Source organism: Seriola dumerili, unplaced genomic scaffold (genome assembly GCF_002260705.1).
Source record: "Seriola dumerili isolate Sdu_G_001 unplaced genomic scaffold, Sdu_1.0 BDQW01000478.1, whole genome shotgun sequence".
Taxonomy (NCBI): Eukaryota; Metazoa; Chordata; class Actinopteri; order Carangiformes; family Carangidae; genus Seriola; species Seriola dumerili.
This window is the reverse complement of record NW_019174733.1, coordinates 4,412,276-4,432,362: the sequence shown is the minus strand read 5'-3', so window position 1 is coordinate 4,432,362 and position 20,087 is coordinate 4,412,276. Positions and strand designations below refer to the sequence as shown.

The 20,087-nt window shown below is 40.9% G+C and overlaps 1 protein-coding gene across 1 annotated transcript in view; it reads right to left on the bottom strand.

The window, feature by feature from the left end:
- Nucleotides 1-20,087, bottom strand: part of LOC111235377 (formin-2-like) — a 36,145-nt gene that overhangs the window by 967 nt on the left and 15,091 nt on the right. Inside the window, exons 6-16 of the mRNA XM_022763818.1 lie at nt 18,454-18,541; nt 15,036-15,097; nt 11,303-11,394; nt 11,086-11,215; nt 10,837-10,983; nt 10,162-10,221; nt 9,373-9,493; nt 7,126-7,218; nt 2,442-2,493; nt 1,327-1,476; nt 189-270 (exon numbers count right to left, since the gene is read on the bottom strand). Coding sequence (XP_022619539.1) covers nt 189-270; nt 1,327-1,476; nt 2,442-2,493; nt 7,126-7,218; nt 9,373-9,493; nt 10,162-10,221; nt 10,837-10,983; nt 11,086-11,215; nt 11,303-11,394; nt 15,036-15,097; nt 18,454-18,541 — 1,077 coding nt within the window. The remainder of the gene's footprint in view (nt 1-188; nt 271-1,326; nt 1,477-2,441; nt 2,494-7,125; nt 7,219-9,372; nt 9,494-10,161; nt 10,222-10,836; nt 10,984-11,085; nt 11,216-11,302; nt 11,395-15,035; nt 15,098-18,453; nt 18,542-20,087) is intronic.

Below are 20,087 nucleotides of genomic sequence, written 5' to 3'. Positions count from 1 at the left end.
GAGCCAGGAGTGTTGTTTCTCCTACACCCTGACAAGTGTTTGTACGGAACAGAGTCTATTGGGTGAGCAGATAATGTGCACAAAGGGAAGAAAAAAAGAAGATGGCAGGTAGCGCTGGAAATGAATTAACAAATAAAAGCACAGATGAGACCATAGAGTCAACTGTGATAAAAAGTGCAAAGACGTACTATTCCAGTTGCATGTTTGGGTTTCACACTGTAGGAAGCCTTCTCCCTGGCCTGTTTGAAGCAGTCCTCAGCCATTTTGACCCTGAAAAAAAAAAGATTAGTCATAACTATCAGTCATCCTGTGGAGACCGAGGAGCAAATAATTGGATGTACACACACTCACTCACTGCTGAAATTCACTCTTTTACCCTTAAAAATGAAAGACAGCACAAAAATCCCAGCCTGGACCATCCAGACTATGGTCATGTGGTATTTGGACACAGCGATCTCGGTTTGTCAAAGGGCCAATCCTCCGACTTTGAAGTGACTCACTCTAGTTTACTACTGCATGGAGCGAGCCAACAGTGTCGGTACTCATTTGTGCTTTAAAAAGACAAATCATCAGCATGCTGGCAATGAGTGAAAACAGCAATTTACACTGACTGACATGCATTTTGTAGACATCCATTACATGGGTATTGTGTGTGCCAGCATGTCCAGCGCAGGTGAGGATTAATATCTATAGTTCCACTAGAGTCTCAAAGGAAAACCAGCAGACAGGGGTTGGGATGGCTGCCTATGGCAAAGGGCAAAGAGTTAATGCTTTCAAATTTGTTTTTATTCTTTCCTACTGTACAAGCAAAGGCTGTTACATTTTGCTTTTCTTACAAATACATATCACAGTTCAATCTTCATTTGGCATAATGGACCAATTTGCTTTTTTGTTGACATATGCAACAGTATCTTTATATTCATCAAACCACTGGAAGCTAACTGGATGCTGCATGTGTTTTTTTCATTACTGGGGTGAAGACATAGATTTGGGTCATTTAACCTCTTTTCCCTTCATGAATTTAAATGAATCTGATAGGATCTTCAGTGAACACGAGATGTACTGCAGGTTATTAATGGTTTGGGAACTTGCGCTTGGGGAAAATTATAGAAGTAGGAACATTGGTGTTTCTGTAATGACATTTGTAAAGGTCAGAGAGTGGTGTACTCTTCCAAAAGACAAAGACAAAAAGAATGAAGAGACCCTGATAACTAAAAGCATTTGATTTTGGGACAATAGGCCCAAGGTCCTGTCAGAAGAAGGTATCTGCATCAGTACAATGTCACATTCTGAAACAGGAAACTTGTCTCCGCATCACATTCTCACCGTTCCTGTAACATCAGTTTATTCTGCTTCTTCCAGTGGTCTTTGAAATCAGTGGAAAACTCATGCCAAATGGAGAAGAAAGTGTTGGGAGAGACCTCTTTCTCTCCTGCCTTGGGTTTAACTGAGAAGGACACGCTCAACTCCAAGAAGCTGAGGACAGAGAACAAAAACATTACTTCAAGGCCAAACTATTACACCATGAGATTACAGAAACCTACACCAATTGTTTTGAAACCTGGCAGTGCTATGCAAATATGCGAAATATGAAAGTTAATCTTGGAATAATATGCTTTTTTAGAGATTTAGTGGTAGAGTAGCATAAAAAACACAAACCAATGATGACTCTGCAGTTCAGAGGACAACCGTCCACAAAAAATGCAATTACTGACACAAAAACAGCACAGTCACTCTGACAGATTAACTCTAAACCCTTAAGTAGAACTCTTATCCATCTCATAGAGAGTGTTTAGCTTCGTCACTCCTGTCCCTGGTGTGCACAGACCTCTATGTATATTTGTGTATAGAAACAAGCACATACTGCATATGAGTGTAAGCATGAGTGAGGTGATGCGAAAGAAAAAAAGGTGCACAGCTACGGGACAAAGACAGATCCACCAAAAAAAAAAAAAGCGTGCACATGGCAGGGGATGACACGTGTAAAAGTGTTAAATGTGGCGGCCATTTGCAGTGGATCAATACAGTGGACAGGTTGGGGTCTCTTTGTTTGGAGTGTGCTATAGGAACACATTCCAAGCCAGCAGTAACAGAAGCCTGGAGCCAAGGCTGTCTACTCTCGCTCCGCTTAGATAAACAACACAGACACCGCACAGGGGGCCTCCCGTCTACTGAAGGCCTGGCATGACGGCCTGCACCTTCCATGTAACCGAAGGAACCAGGAGTCCTAAATATTGACAAAGCAGCTTAGATTATATTTCTTTACTGCAGTGAGAATCTATCACTTCAAAACTTCAGGCCTGATCACTGCTGTGACACTTGAGGAAAGAGCAAATGTCACCCATGAAATGGGACAGAAGTAGCTGCATTTATATTGCAGGTGAAGACGCTTCAGGAAAATGTTTAAGGGAAATGCTGATAAAGAATGAGAAAGTTCTTACATCTTCTGGGTCTCTTCCAGCTGCTTCTCCTGCGTTTCCAGTTCTGTTTTAGCTAAAGGAAAGTAAATGAAGGGACAAAAAGCAGTGTGTATTGGTAAATAAATGATTAAAACATTCCCTCCAGAAAACACATCTTTCACCCGCAGTGTGACTTGTATATACGGGAGGATTCCACATGTCACCATTACTTAAACCAACAGTCATCTTCAAGGTCAGTGCTGTGCCACCAGGTTATTAAGTGTTGGATTGTCCACTGTTGCACAACTGACAAATGAGTAGTGCAGACTTCAGGACAAGTGCTTCTTTGTGCAGGGTTACTTCGAATGGAGACAGATGACTGTGTGTGTGTGTGTGTGTGTGTGTGTGTGTGTGTGTGTGTGTGTGTGGGTGTGTGTGTGTGTGTGTGTGTATGCATGTTTGTGTGCCAGAGGCGTGAGAGTAAAAGAGAGACAGCGAGAGGGTAAGAAAACGGGGAGTTGGACACCATGGTACACATTAGGAGATATTTCCAGCAGGCCGCAACACTTATCTCAGTGGGCCATCAGGATCATTTTGACTGCGTTATAAATTATGATATAAGAGAAGGGCAGTGAAACGTGACAGCCTCAGTCAGGAGAATGCCGCAGGTTACCACTTATCAAATTTCACATCTAGGAGCAGATTTTTCAGCCCATTTTCAAATATATATATATATATTTATATAAAAAAAGCTTTGGTAGAGTCAATCCAGCTCTGTTTTTTTGCAGGTCTTTATCTTCACTGTGCTGCTGGACAACTGACAAAAGGTTAGACAATAAATTCTCCCCCACAGCTTCTCTGTCCCCTGAAGGTCAATAATCTGTAGCTGCTTTTGCCTTAAACTGTCAAATGACCAGAGAAGAACTACGGCCTCCTCATGGCTTTCCAAGGCAGATATGGCAGTAGCTGGGACAGGGAATCTTTCCTGGCACAAATCTTGGGAATATCTGGTTGCTATGTGTAGTTACGACCAGCGCCACATCTGAAGATCCCAGACAAACCCGCTGAGACCAGCACTGTGCTTTACCATTCCACAGTGCTAAATCACTCAGGAGCCCACAGTCGTGTCTCCCTCTCTGCTGACAGCTCATAAATAAATGATGACATATTGATAAATAATATGAATGGGGCTTGCTAAAAGCATCTTACTATCAGGATTGTGTTCCATCCTTCGAGCGAAGATAATTTAAGATCCTACTTACCACTTTCTATAACCCTGAACAGGAAGATCCCGTCGTGATGTAAAAGCTATTTCTAGAAACACTGAATATCAATCAAGGGAGATAAACCCTGACACTCTTAGATAAACCTTCCCCTGACACTGAATGAGTCAGTGTGAATTCAACATGATTAATTGTTTTCTTATCTACTTATCTTATTGTGATTATATAAAGACAATGTGGTATTGGGGGGGTTGAGATGAATAAACTGATAAAAACTGTATTTACAACAAAATAAACAGTGAAATATTTCAGGATTATTTAAGGATTGTTATTGCACCAACATCATCATGTGGTTCAACATGATAAAGATCAACATGTCTATTTAATATGTGATTTTGCCAAATTGTGGCGCACATAAACATGAAAACGGTTAAAAGTCTGATGTTTAACCACATCGGCGTAGATGACGTGACGTCCTAGGCGGCAGAGTAGTAGTTGGTAGAAAAGGGAGGTGAGTTTGACAGCAGTCCTCCTAATCTTTATGTCCATCAGAAACAGATTATCACATGGCCAGTGCTCTCTTGCAAGTCACAGTGACTCCATCAAAGGCCTGCATGCATGAGAATTTGTGAAGCGAGCGGGGAAAATCGAGCTAGACCAAACAGCCGAGCTCCAACAAGTCCGCTCCCACTGTTATTCTGTGGTTAGTTTCATGGTCAGAAAATAAACAAAAGCGGTTTAAACTGTGGAGCCAGAAACAGTTTAACCCCAGGCTTTTTAGAAATTACAGAAATAACAAAAATAAGACATTTGGCTGTTGTTCTTTTTTCACCGCCGCAGTGGAGGAACCCCAAGAATCCCGTCTGGAGCCTTCTGAGTCACATGTCCATGTTACGGTGCTTACATTCTGCTCTCAGAGGGAAAAACCTCGTCATTTGCATCAAAGAGAGAGCTCCCATATTTCTCTCAAACACAGAGAGAAAGGAAAAGAGAGGGGGAGAGGTGGAAATGGGAGACATGCTTTCATCTGCAGACTTCCTTTAAAATGGACAGTGAGCATTACCGCGGAAGAACATATGCTATATATTATACTCTCATTTGAATACAAAAGCAGTTGGTGAGAGGCCTGTGAGCTGGGTCCTTCAGAAAGATTGGACACAGTCAAGTGAATGTAGCCAGGGTCAAAGCCAATGTGACAGAAAGAACGGCATTTGGCTTGTTATATAAAAACAAGCATAACAAACTTAGTCTTACACCTTTGAAGTGGACCACAATATCCCAATATTGTTGTAGATGTCAGATTATGGAGATAAAAGCATGACTGTTTAACATCTGGTGGACATGACAGATAAACACAACTACATTTTCAGTGGATTTTACCGTAACAATATCTAGAACAAAAATGTAGTACAAGCTGTTAGCCTCCTTTAGAATAGAAGATGTGTTTTCTGTCTTTGCTCTAATGTTGTGTACAGCAGACCATTAACCATGCTAGCAATGGTTGGTTGCAAAAGGATGGCAATGACGGTCTCTTGGTCCACCACTTTGCTCTAGAGTGAAATATCTCAGCAACTATTGGATGGATTACCCTGAAATTTGTGCCCAGAGGACGAATCCTAATGAATTTGGTGCACCCCTGATTTTTTCATCGAACGTCTTCAGCAGGTCAAAGTTTTCGTTTATCCAGTGAAACCTCTCAACATCTTCTTGATGACTGGCACAAACCTTTTCATCTAGCACCACCATGAGGTTGACATTTGTGTTTTTAAGTGAAATGTCTTAACATGTATTGGATGGATTGCCATAAAATTTTATGGAAATATTCCCCTCAGGATAAATTGTAATAACTTTGAAGATCCTTTTTGCTGACTTTTCATCTAGTGCCATTGTCCAGTTTATGACCAAACACCTGCAAAACTAATGACATTTCCATCATCCTCAGCTGTACTTTGTGTTTAGTGCTACTGCTAAACTACACACTAAACTAAGATGGTGAACATGGTGAACATTACACCTGCTAAACATCAACATGCATGTCATTGTGAGCATGTTAGCGTGCTGAAATACACATTCAGCTCAAAGCATTGGTATGCCTACAGCCTCACAGGGCTGCTAGCGTGGCTGTATACTGTATATTGGTCTTGTTGGAATAAAAGTGCAGTGGAAGCCAGGTTGCTCCTCATTAACAATAAATTCATCATCATCATTTTAATAGCCCTTTTAGTAAACATCATACTGTGAAGGGTTTGATTCGATTTGATTTCCTAATAGGAGTGCATTAGGCCAAGCATGCAACAGAGTGCTTCTTATCTCTCTGTCATTCCTCTGGCAGAAGAAAAAGAACAAACCTCGTTATTAGACGGGCAAAGGAGACTAATGTTGTAAAAACACGGCAGCCGAGGAAAAAATTTAAACAGCAGAAATACAGGCAAATATATGACAAACAAATGTCAAAAGTACAAAGTGAAAGGGGTCAGGTGCTGAACAAGTCAGTTTTGTTCCAGCCTCTCTGGCATCCAGTTCTCTTCCCTGCAGTCAATTTGCTAGGCTTCATGACAAGTTCACGTTCGGCCATCCTGGATCTTCCTTTGAGGGAGAGCAAGATGTACTCTTTTATAAGGTAGAGATCGAGATAAACGAGCCAGCTACCAAGTGCAGTCATAATCCGTCAGAGCAGATAGGTAAACTTGAAACAATGGCCGTGAGTTATTCAATACACACTGGAATAAACACACGTCCCTATGGAAACAACACTGACTGAACCCTTGTGTGCGTATATCACCCAGAAAACAGCATGAAACAGATTTGGAAATGTGTCTGCAGACATAGAAGACCTACATCATTCTGATTGATGAGCTGCTTCACATGCTCTCACACCACAGAGGAATTTTCAGCTTAGGTATACCAAGGGTTTACAGGCACAGGGTACTTTTTCAATCAGAAGGGATAAATTATTTGCCTTTTTTAACCTCTTGCATGATGGCAACACAGATGAGCAAACCATATGTTCACACAGACTGACCATCACCTGTTTCATCATATTTAAAAGGATAAAGCCGTTGATACTCTTAATTTTTTTGTTATTATAAAATCTGATGAAAAGACCAAGACTAATAATGCATTAGTCTGATTATCAATACTTTCCTATTCTATTGAACATATAAATCTTGCAAACATATACTTTCAATAGACAAGAGGTTATAATACGGCCTGTGCCAGGGCTAGCTGGTGAGTGTGCTAACTTCAGTTGAAGAAAAGATGTGATAGGGACACGAGTTAACATTGTGGCAAAGCAACACTGTGGTTCGCTGATGTGTTTTCATTAGTTCTGGAGCTCATGGCTGAGAGCAATAAGATATATCAAGCTTTGGCTAAGCCAAATTCATTGTTGCATGGGATTTCCATGGGATTTGTTGACAAGATGAAACGAATATCACTCATTGATCAGACTGTTGAAAGTCTTATTAATCATCTGTTCCAGCTGATTTGCAAAATAGACTCACCTTGGCTAAGAAATGTGTACATCTTGTCCTTAAAGGGTTGCAGGTTCTCTTCAGAGGACAATTTGCAAACTTTCCCCATCTCAGCGGAGCATGCTGAAATAACAAGAGATGATCATGATGAGAAATGATCAGAGCGATAGAGCAATATTGTGTTGTAATTACAAACTCTACAGTACACTTCACCCTGGTTGAGCTCGCTGTGATAAATCTCTGCTGAATTTCTGCTGAATATGTGTCGGCAAAGACATAATGACCCATAATGACTAACAAGGCACCCGCAGGAACCAGGAAGGCCTGTGCTCTGATCCCGAGAGAAACTTATCGTCACGCTCTATATGCAAACATAACGGATACACAAACTCAGCTCAAGGCCTTAGAGGTGGAGAGGCCGAGAGACGCTTAAGGGAACGGGAAGGTCGGGACTAGGCAAATGGTAATTCATAGACCATATGGTGCCTCAACCTAAAAGTTACACAGTGAGCTCTCTCCACTGAGCTGCTTGCTGATGTCCTTCAGGCCAGCCAAGGCCATTTCTGCGCCGCCTACTTATCAGAACCTCCCTCTGGGAACTGTCATCGAAGCCCATGTCTGTTAGAGCGCTCAGCTGGCTCTGCTAGGTAATGAAGAGGTCTGCAGGTACAGCATGTGATGATGTATTTATGCACGGACAGCATGTGCCACCGCCACTGGGGTCGAAGCAGACGCAAGTCTATTTCCCCAGTGAGCAACTCCATCTTTATGAATTGCAAATAATGAACAGCCTAAAGAATCATTATGGCAGAGGAAAAACAATATTTGGCAACACGGATCAGGCACCTGATTGGTTTAGCAGCAAAGATACATAAAACATGATAAAGAACAGACCGGGTTTGGGGAATTGTCGATCGAGCTGCAAGCGCACATACATACTTACACAAGTGCACATATATGTTTGCACAAAAATACACAGTCATTTTTTACCACCTGTTGGCACTTCAATCCTTGGAAAGTGTTCTGAGTGCCGAGTGACTTGAGACGGAGTAATGAAAGAGAGTATTTCCCAATTGCCTCATTCATTAGGACTCTTTTTCATCCAACCAACCTGTTTGGCTTGTCAAGCATAATTCACTTTCCACACTTTCATCCTGAGGTCTTGATATGCAGTAACACAGCACATTCATTCTTGTGCCTCATTTATATTTTAACAAATTTTAGATAATTCATATGTTATATGTGAAATACCAAATGCAACATATTAAGTCCCTACATGCGACAATACTGTCACCATGTGATTCATTTTATAGTGTTTTGACTTCAGTGCGAGATTACATAAATGTAATCATAGCTAAATGGAAATTCTGTCTCCAAACTCTTTGGCTTGTGAAACCCACTAAAAATCTTTTTTTTTTTTCCCCCCAAAGTTGATGGTTAGTGGCGATGATAAAAAGTTTTAGTGAATAATAACAATAATTTATTCATGACATAAACACTGGTTAGTAGGAAGGCCATCATGGAAAGTTATGTAATTCATGCACCACATGTATTGGGAACTGATTAAACAACTGATTGATGAATGAATGAAGGAAAAAATGTATGAATTAAAGAGTCAAAGAGTCAGCCATTAACTACATCAGTTCATCCATGACTCATACTTAGGACACCTACGGCAAAGTGATGACGCACAACATGCAAAAGAGAGATGCAGGGATATTCTGAAATTCTCATTGTTGTGTGTTGTACATTTGTAGCTTGCAGGGTCAGTGAGGTGATTCAGAGCTCGAGGAGAGCCTCTTCCAGTTCAGTGAATAGCTGATGAACCTTTAACAGTGTACGCAGGTAGTGGAAGTTCCCTGACCTTGCCCCGATATATTTTGATCTCTATTTCATGAGGACAGTAAAGGCACGCCAGGTCCAACAGGAGTCTACATCTGACAAGTCACATCTGCTTCTGGTTAGCTCGTCTGTACGACAAACAGATGCTATCTCTCTGTTGACCCGCCTCTACGATCCACACATGACCATAGCTGGTCAGGTTTGGGAAATTATTTTCCATTGTACTAGGAGATATGTGCATGGATTAATACATAATTTATTACTCCATAAACTGCCATGTGATGGTATTTTAAACACGATATGACACTGCCATAATTTGCTGGTTATGGCGTGGCCAATTTACTACCTAATATGCTTGTTGTAAATATGCTGTTTAAAGGTTTTGGATGTGCTCAAACAGAAGGAAAGCTGTGGAATGTAAGTTGACGACCATACCATTGAGGTCTTTCCTCAGTTTGCGCAAATCTCTTTGAAAGTCCTCAAACTTCATCTGGGAGGCCTGGAAAAGGTCCTGGGGCTCGGGCAGAGGGTAGACACACGTTTCTCTGCCAGCATCCTGGTAAAGCACAACATACATTCATGCACAAAAAAAAACAAAAAAAACACACACCAACGTCAAAGACAATCTTACTCAAATGGGAGAGGGCCTCTCTAGTATATACTGTACACACCAGGCCAGATTGAAATAAATGTCTCCAGAGACCTACATGCACTTATTAGCAGTCCAAACATCCCAGAGAAGATATGGCTGAAACTACAGCAGATAACGACCATTAAGCTTGGTGCAGAAAGTACACTGCAATTCTCTCCATCAGAGTTACTACAAGGCCATTATGAGTGCTAGAGTCATGTCATGCAGGTTGATTTTGGCAGGCAGCACTCTACTGAGTTCATCTCATCTGGAGAACCTAATTATTTACACTAGTGCTCCTTTGGATGCTGTGCCAATGAACAGGCTGCAGGTTTGAATGAAGCCAGACCAAAGCAGAGCAAGAGAAGGAGATGAAGAGTGAAAGACAGAAAGAGAATTATAAGAGAGAGCCAGAGAAGGAGAGAGATTTGTTTCTGCCGTAAACGAGGAAAGGGAAAATAAATAATTTGATAAAGGATAAGCCATGGTATCCTCTGGCAAGAGAGGAGATGAAAAGAGAGCTCTGGAAGGATTTCTAAGCAAATCAGACTAAAACAGAAAAGTGATTCAAATAAACAGGAACCAAAACATACCTCATCAAAGTGCCTTAGATAGTAAGCAACAATGTAGGACAAAAGACTCTTGGAGTTATCCTGAAAGAAAGAAAAAGATCCAAATAAATAAACCAAAACCCCTTTATTTATTAATTTAATCATTTTGGAGCAGGACGTTTTAATTTGTGTGGGGCAAACAAGAATAAGGACAGCGGTCTTAGAAGTTGGGGATAAATCATGACATTGGTGGAGCAATACAACAAAACACAACTGTGCTGGGCTGGCTGTCATAACTCAGAGTTGGTGGAAAGTTTGATGTTCTTTATGGATACCTTACTCGGTTCACCACCACAAAAACACAAACCGCTCTGTCCTTATATGGCTGTGCCAAGGGTACACTGAGCCCGTTGCGATATTGAATAAGAACAGTAAACAGAATGGCCTCTCCACTAAATCTGAACAGCTATGGTCCTCATGTTTGGCAGCAATGACGGTCCCTTTTAACTCCTGGACTCACCACCTATTTTGTAGTGTAATGCTTTACTGCAGAATAAAGCTGTGTGGGTGCACATAAATTACATGAGTTTATCTCTTTATTTTACTCATTTTATACATATATACACTTCCCGTTTGTTTGAGAATAACACTTCATTTAGAGTCTGTTCCTGTAGTGTGAGTGATGTTTGCTTTTACTCCTGGAACACGCAGACTCACACTGCTCTTAACGTCCTTCAGTTTTGGCAGGATGTCCAAGGAGAAGCCGTCGGCCTGCCCTCGAGACCGATTGCCTCCGTTCATGAAGTTGCCGAAAGCCAGCACCAGGCCAAGCACCTGCAATACACACTGACCACTCTGGAGAGACTGGTGCACACACAAATACATGCACAAACAGATGAGATGAAGACATGAAGGTTAAACTGAGTGACAGTAAAGAAAATTAAATGAGAGAGGCCAGTGGCTCACCTTGCATACTCTCTGAAGGATTTCTACTTTGCGGAGGACTGAGGTGATACATTCATGGAAAGTAGACTGAAACAGGATGCAGAACACCCGTTCAGAGAAGTTGGGGATTTGGGATAGCTGGAATAGAAACCTGATGGAGGGACAGGATCAGTCACTATAACACATCTGTTTAATGACTTGTAATGAATTTGGTTCAGAAGGTACACTTGGCTCTTACTGTTCAGGCTTGTCCAGTGGCTTGGCATCCTCCTTGTCTTTGGATGATTTAATATGCTTCTTAATGCTATCCATCTCATCATCTTGAGCTCTCTGTCAGATGAAAATGCAAATTAATTCTAGCAGGAAATAGGTAGGTAATAGTTAGGTGAAACCCACGTACTTAATAAAAATGCATGCAATGCCATGTTATTCATTTATTTATTTTACTTAAATCAAGGTTTTGTAATTTTAAGACCAAAATTGATCCAAGCATTGGTATTATAGAAAGTTTGTAAATTTATACGATGTATACTGGGTGCTATTAAATAAATACTTAGATAGTCTAGATAAAACTTAGTTTTTGCTAGTGAAGATCATGTGATATGATCGACAGCTCCAGAACACTTACTAAATGGACCTTGAGGTAATGTTGTTTTGTCAATTGCGGTTTTCAAGGTCAAGAATGAAGCTTGAACTTTTTCTTTCAAGCCAACATGGACGAGAAGTCTAGAGTCTAGAACATCTACGATTCCACGACAACTGGCAAACTCCATCTGCTGATGAAGATCATGCGATGTGATCAAAAGCTCCAGAGCCCCTAATGAGGTGGGTTTGTTTTTCTTTTATTTCTTTGTTGACAAACGTTAGCTCAAGTGTAAAAGAATTCTCAAATTGTGCCGTTTTGTACATAAACTGGTACCGTATGCCAGCCTATACAATATAAGTTTCATAAATGCTAAAGAGCTGCTTTCAGTCAGACTACATTCCTGACTATTACCCTGCTGTCAGGCTCTGGACCACAGTTTTATACAAGGTGGTTTAAAAAAGAAGGCCAGAAATGCCCCTTCATTTCACAAGAGGCAAAAACAATAGATGTTAATGTGTCTCACGCAGACGGGCAAAACAATAAAACCATCCCCAGGAAGAGAATGTAAACTCTCTCCCAGTCCCTCCAGAGCCCATAGACCCCCTAAGTCTGAGTCTCAGCAGTCTGGTCTCTCCCTCTGTTTCTCTCCATCTTTCTCTCTGGGGTTTAGCCTCAGCATGGATCCTTGGAAAACATCAAACACCAGCATCAAACGGACTGAGGGCCCGATTAGTATTCTACACACCGCCGCCTTCTGTCGACGAGGGCAAGCTCTCCTTCGCCTTCTCTCGAGATGTTTTCAAGTGTAAATATATTTAACACAAAGCAGATCCTTTTCAAAGGGCAGCAGCGGAGCCCAGCAGTGTTTGGTGTAATTGGGGACAAGTAGGCATTAGCGTGTGATCTTTGAATTGCTAGGGCATGTTGCAGCGGTTGTTAGCATGAGAAATACAGTCCCATGTGGAATATCAAATGCAAAGGAAAGTAGGATGATATTTGTGATGCCAGAACTCCAGAAGTAGCCAAGTGGTATTCATTAGCCAGGTTTCTAGCACAGGGCTAAACAGAGCCAGCCGGGGCTTAATCATTATTTATGTCACTCATTTTTCAATGAAATGTCATTTATGAGACTCTTTGTACACTGACCTGCCAAACAATAGCCCCTTAATGACAAATTGCATCATGTAATAAACATGTAAATATATATTTAGACTTAAAAAAAAAAAAAATTGTATGAGGTGATCATTTGTTGTGTTAAAATTCGTAGGAGGGACTATGACTCTAACTGACCTCCATGACATTTAGCTACTCTCAGCTGAAAGGAGTCTGAACTTCAACTTCAGACAACTAGTCTGGGCCCAGATTATGGCTTGTGATATTAGAGAGGTGGGAGTGGTGTCCCACTATCACTGTGACCCCTTTAATGGCAGTGGCTTATTGTTCAAAGAACAGGAGTGGCTGTAATCCGCAGCTCATAGACTGAGCGACTCTGTCCCCGCCTGTGAGTGTGTTTCTGTCTCCATGTACATATACAGTACGGTTTGTGCACATTTGTATGGGTCAACATGTTTGTTTGTGAGCATGTTTGTGTGTGTGAGAAGAAAGAGAATGAGAGAGAGCAGTGTGTGATCTAGCTCCTAGCACAGTGAGTGAGGGTGTAACCATTAGAAGCCCCTCGCATTCCTCAAGACAGGCTGACTGTGCTGCCAACTGTGGTTTAGGGGGCTGGAGACCCACAGACAGGATGGAGTCTCGCAATACAAAAGAGAAACAATTTGGCTCCTCAACCCAATAACATAGCCTTAGGCCATAAGGGGGAGAAGGAGAGAGGGGGAGAGGGAGAGGGCTTGAAGTCTTGGGGTGAGTGGAGAGGTTAGAAGACTTTTGATCCTCAGTTATGACACATTGGTTCATAACTACAGCTTGTCTCAAGCCTCAGTCTCATTCCCATGATCAACATTATTAATATGCCTCTGGCAGCCAAAGGTCCAGGCCTCTCCTGTGTAGTTGTGCCAAAAAGCAATTCACAGGAATTTCACAGCATCTTAAAACTGTATCACAGTTGAAATGTGGAAAACATGCCCGTTTTCATGTTTCATTCTTTACTGACCTGACTTCGAACGGGTCCTGAACCGTTTCCACTGGGCGGGGGAGGTTTTCTATCAGTGAAAGTTGATGAATATGTATTTACTATATACAGGGAGCCCTTCATAGCCAAAATGGAGACATATTGGAAAATAGTGATGACAGCTCTGTAATTCTTTCTATGCAAATATTATACGACACAATGTGGTGATTTCACTTGGCAAAGCTCAGTGTAGTATCTCTCTCTCTTTTTTAAAACAGACCAGCCCTTTCAAGAGAAGCTCTGTGACACAAACACTGGTGTTTCTCAACTACCATTTCCTTTGCACAGGGGAATTATAAAAATGGAATCAATCACATCCAGTGTGAAAAAAAAAGATGTTTACTATGGAAAAGTGTTGGTCCCCTCCCAGCTCCAGCAGACAGACCTATACAGGACTGACTCTGTTGCCAAACAGCACACATACCCGTCCGGTTTGTGGCTCGCCTGTTTGTTTTGGTATCTAATGCACACTTCCTTTAGTTCACCCTTTCAAGTGGAACATGGAATAAGACCTCCAGATAGAGAAACGTGTTCACAGTGAAGTGGCATCTCTGACTGACAGTGCAAATCTCATGTTGCTTTAAATGAGATATTCCAATTTAATTAAAAAGTGGATTTTCCCCCACCTACACTGTATACAAAAGCTTTTGATAATCTTGGAAAGGTAGCTTGTGATGGATAGCAGTTGGTGTTTTGTGGTTTACCCTCAGTCAAGCGCCAAATAAAACAACACTAAACAGCTGATGAATGATTTTCTGCCATTTTGTTGATAACACAGCTTGTTGAGTCTTCTTAAGTTTCATTCTTTAATAAAATGATTGCCTGTTATTCATATATGGCATGAAATGTGTAACCATAAATCATTCTATTTCTCACAAGCAAACTGTTCCAAAATAATACTTTTACAGCAAACCACAGAGGAAAAGAAAGAAGAAAAAGCTACGGTTTTCCAAGACTGAATGCAGCAGTCAAGATCAGCCTGAGCTGTCAGTGGTGTTACTTTGTACTGGGCTTGTTGCTCAACACTGTGTATTTATATGATTCAGCATTGGCAGGAAAGTCCAGAAATGAATTTAGTTTGGGATATTGTCTTTTCACTGGTCTATTGACTTTACTGAAACCACTGTCCACATGAGACTTCATCATCCCCCCTTCAAAGTCAAAAATTTGCAAGATTTAAAAAATGTTTATTACTGTTGTAACCATAAAGACATAGCTCCAATTCCAAGTAGTGCTAAAGCATGTTGTTCTACTCACATTTTCATAAAGGGCATGCAGCGTCTCCAGATCAACCACGGTGTTGTCCATATTTAGGACGGCTGTGGATGGAAGGAGAGGATGACATGGTTAATGTTAATGTTAACGCTAAAGCATGTCATGACATTTCTCGGTTACCTTTAACACCGTTAACAAGTCAGAAATCAAACCAGCACAGACAGGCCTTCACTCTCACAACCTCTAGATTACAACATTTTACATTGGCTGTAAAAACAATCACAAACAGTGACAGAAGACCTTTTCAAATGTGAGTGTTTTTTGCTAAGGCTGAAAGCGGCATGAAACAAGGGCAGAAATTCTCCCTCCATGGCCCACATGAAGCATCATGAGCCGTTTGCTGCGAGTTACATAGTTATCAGCTCTCATCACGATCGCATGTAAGGGGCCACAAACTAAAACATAAATAGGGAGGTCTTAGAAATCTGTCAAAGGTACAAAGATCTGTGTTTGAACTCCTGTGTTTGAATTCCTGGTGTCGCCTTTTTGTCTCGGCGCGAGGACCTGGCGCCCGCGAGCATTAATCCTTTGAAAGTAAATGTTTAAAGACAAACAGAGCCCGGGGGTCTGCGGTGTTGAGGCTGAGGTGTTGCTGTACGCAGTCACCCAGTGAAGCACTCGACACCTATATATGTATTTCACTCTGCTGTGGGTGTCCAAATTACTCACATTGTTTTGATCTGCTGATTTGCTGTTGAGATACAGGGGGAAAAGCTAGCGTCAGGGTGGATAAAGGAGCTTGGAGTAATGGACTCGGTGCACAATGTTCACTTTGCATCACATCTTATGCCTTGACACTGAATATGATTGGACTTCATATAAGCTTTTCACCAACACAAGAAACAAGAATATGAAAGATCAAGAGAAAAACAAAATTAGAAAAAGGGGAAAAAGCCTGAAGTGGCTGTTGTACAGATCCAGTCACTTCTGTGTCATGTTTTTAGCTTTGATATTGCTTTCTCTCTGTATGTAATCCTGTAACCTTTTTAATCTCTTCACTTTTGAGCCACAAGGCAAATCCACTCCTACTTTCCCAGTTCTTTGCTGTCACTCTCTAAACTCTTCACACTGTCTCCTCTTCCAAAGCCACCACAGAAATAACTTCCTTTCCCTCCGACTCTCCCTTTTTCTGTTTCTCGCACTCTTCTCTTGTAACCATTTGGTTTTCATTACTATCTGAACCAGAGTCTGGCTGGCTGGTTTGATTGGAGACGGGTTTTAAAAGACACGGGAGAAAGCCGTATCATCACTCTGACACAGACCTCTTATGACCATAAGCCAGATCCATCTGCCTGGGTCTACCCCGACTATACCACATTCAACCCCAGCATGGCGCCAGCAACCACCATCTAATACTGTGACTGGCGCTCCAAACCCTCACAGGAAGCAGACACCGCACGGAAGTGTCCTATGAAACATGCAGAGTGTCGGCCAAGTCTTGAGAACAAACAACAACAGCTGTGAGGAACAGAAAAATGTGTTGACTTCTCACTGAGCAATCGTGCTGTCATAGAACAGACACAATCTAAATCAGTGATTAAGAACTTGTTTTTCAAGTCAGAGATATATCCAAGTGACGAGGGCTTTACTAGTCGACTTCTTCATCATGGAATCAAGAGGAAATACAATGATTCACAATAATTATAATGTTCTGATGAATGAATCTTCTTGAGTAAACAAATTGTACTTGGATTCTTTAATCATCGTAAACCTCTGATGGCACAAGGGAACATGAGATCTTTTTAGGAAATGGAAAACAATAGCATCACTAATATCTCTTTTGAGTTTTCTTCATTATGTGAAATAATGAATTTTCTATGGCTATAATCATTTGCCTAATATATGTCTAAAAATCCTTAAATTAAAATCCATGACAAAGTAAATAAAAAAGGGTTATTTTGCTTGTGCAGGGCAGTTGGAATCCTACTGCTTTGAGGAACAACTAGCACACATACTGAGAGATATCTTTTCTCTGATCTGGCTCTCCATGATATACTGAAGTTTCCAATCAGGGCTAATTATGTATTATGGCTAAAACTGTCCTAACATAGGAGATGAATGACAGTGCTGATGAGAGTGGCCCTCGCTTGGCCTCCCACTCTGACCTGAGATGAATGTGACCAAAGACTGAAACATAGAAGAGTTAAAATTCAGTCCACAAGATGCTTTGAAGATACTGCAAATGAAATAGCATCACACAGTCACTGTTTATTGCTGTGCAAGTGTACAATATGTACCAGCCATGGTTTCTGTGGTGCACATTTATTTTGATGTAACCTACCCAACTTTCATACGCATTGAGATAACAGATTTGAAGCCATAATAAAGGCTCTGCCGTAGGAGGGTTGAACAGGATGGAAGAAAGAGGAAGAGTGTTTAGACACATGGATGAGCGAAGACTGGCGAGCAATCAGAGAGTAACTAAAACAGGAAGACAGTCTGTTCCCATCAACATCTCCTGAATGACTTCACTTTAACAAAGCCGTTTAGACAAGATGGTGACAACTCATCAGTGAAAGAGAGAGAGCAACTGAGAAACATGATGTGAATGTTAGATGGGGAGAGATTATGCAAAATGAGAGCAAAGAAAAACAGGCGTGAAGAAAGTAACAAAGGAAACCCATTTCATGTGCCTCGCAACATTATAACTTGTGATAAAGCTAACTACTAAAGAGAGGCTTAAGCTTTGGCAATGACCTCAGCCAGTATTCAATATTATTGTATTTTATGTCAGACAGGGTCAAAAAATCTCAACACTGCGGTTTACATTATGTGTACAGAATATGTTTCACAAAATGTTGTGCTTTCAGAGTGGGGTTTGATGACAGCGATCAGCGTGTTTATGAGCATGAACGGGTGCACCAAATTTCGGGGCAATCCATCCAATAGCATCTGTCAACCTCATGGTGGCCCAAGTCAGAAAGTCAATAGATCAGCAAAGGGATTATAATTCATCCTCTGGGTACCGCGAACATCTTTATGAAATTTCAATATTATTTGTCCAATAGTAGTTGAGTGGTAGACAGACAAACTGCCACCCCCAGAGCCGTGCAGCTAGTGTGGCTAATAAAAAACATTGATGAAATGTATATATGTGACAGTTTATGTGACAAAGCAGATTTTTTTTCATGTGAAATACAGGTACATTGAATATCAGAGCAGTATTATCATTTGTATGTTTTAGAAACTATTGGAAAATATATAATCTATTATATCTATTTAACGTTTCCCCACATTGACTATGACAGTAGTCATGCTTTTGAAATCAGCAGGGCAAAACAGCTACGCTTTCTACAGAGAGAAGACACATCCTACCGTCCGCACAATTGTGTCAATTTACTATCACCTGTGTCACTTCCCAAAATATGAGTCAGATACATGGCTACATGATAACACTTACCATTCTGGATGTCCTTCATATCAAGATGAATGCTGGACATCAGAATACCCACAGCCTGTGAACGCTTGTTGCTCAAAAGCTTCACCACCTAAGAAATGATGATACAAAGACACATGAGCAGTGGGGTTATACGAGGTCAGATAGACTAGAGATGTTAATACTCCATATACCATGACGCACACATGCAGACAAAACATTTAATAACCAACTGGAAACAAAAGACAGCAACATCCCTTCTCTCCGTCTGTTTCCTTCTGTGGGAGGAAAACTGAAGACTATTCACCCGCAAACATTAGGAAAATTATAATGCTGTCTAGATGAATTACGGTGATTAATAATTTTTTCATTTTTTCTCCAATTCTCCACATCCATCATCTTTCAGTCTGGTGATTAAAAACCTACAGGTCATTTACACAACAGGCTTATTTGCTAAGCAGATCGACTGATTAAACATACAAGGAATGTGCAAGTTTTTTTTTACATATTAGTTTTTGGAATCACAGAGTACAGATATATTCTTAAAGGGGAAAGAAGTCCATCAAAACTTATAATAACATGTAGTCAAAACAATTGTATTCCAGGTACAAAACTGCCCTGAAAGCTGCAATATTAACAAAAGTTAGCTGAATAATAATAGCTTCCACTTGTCAAACAGCCAGGAGTTGAATATCAAGCCATTGTGGTTATTATGCATGAAAAACTGGATCCAAGGGGGCCATTATGAGCCAATGCTCATCTAAGTAAGCACAAGTGTGTGCTGGGTAGCTGGAAATGGTGAAGGGACAGGACAGGAAACCCGTAGCCTACTGCGATCCAGACAGAATGCTTCCATCTAAACCAGATCACACAGACCACAGACCTCTCAAACACACAGGAAGTTATATCACCAGGCCCCAACTGTCTCTGTTTTCCTGGCTCAGCCACAGCTTCAGGGGACAGGCCGTCCGAGATATGATTCCACAGTGAGTCTGTGATAGCTAGTGTATGGCAGCTATGTAGTAGGCGGTCATTAGTCAACTTTTATCAGCTGACCTGAGTCTCCCAAATGTACAAACAGTTTTAAGTTACATTAAGTTCAGTAGTTTAGTCCCTAGCAGAGTGGCCTGATATTACAGAGGATCACTTTACTATTTTATTATTTTATAATGAAACACAGCTGGATTCATGAACCACCATAGTTATTGAAAGTATTTTTGCATGACTAACAATTTCAACAGTAACCTTTTAGGACAACAAAACTACCCTGCATTTGGGTTGGGGGGTGCAGTATCAGACTTTGAAAGCCCCTGGATTTGTTGACAGAAAATCAAGCTGAAAATACTTTCGTGATGAATTAATTAGCCTATTTACTTAATTTTTTAGTCACAAATGCCAAATCCCTAGTGTCAGCTTCTTGAATGTGACGTTTTGCAGCTCCTCTTTCTTCTCTTTCTTTGTGGTTTTGAACTGTTGGCCAGGCACAACAGGAGCATCACTCACTATTTTCCAATATTTTACTAACCAAAGGACTGAAGGAATAACAAACAACATAATCAGCAGATTAATCAATAGTGAAAATAATTGTGAGTTGTAGCCCGACTGTCAATCATATAGACTATCCTCTTTTAACCTCTTTTAGAATTCTATTTTCTTGC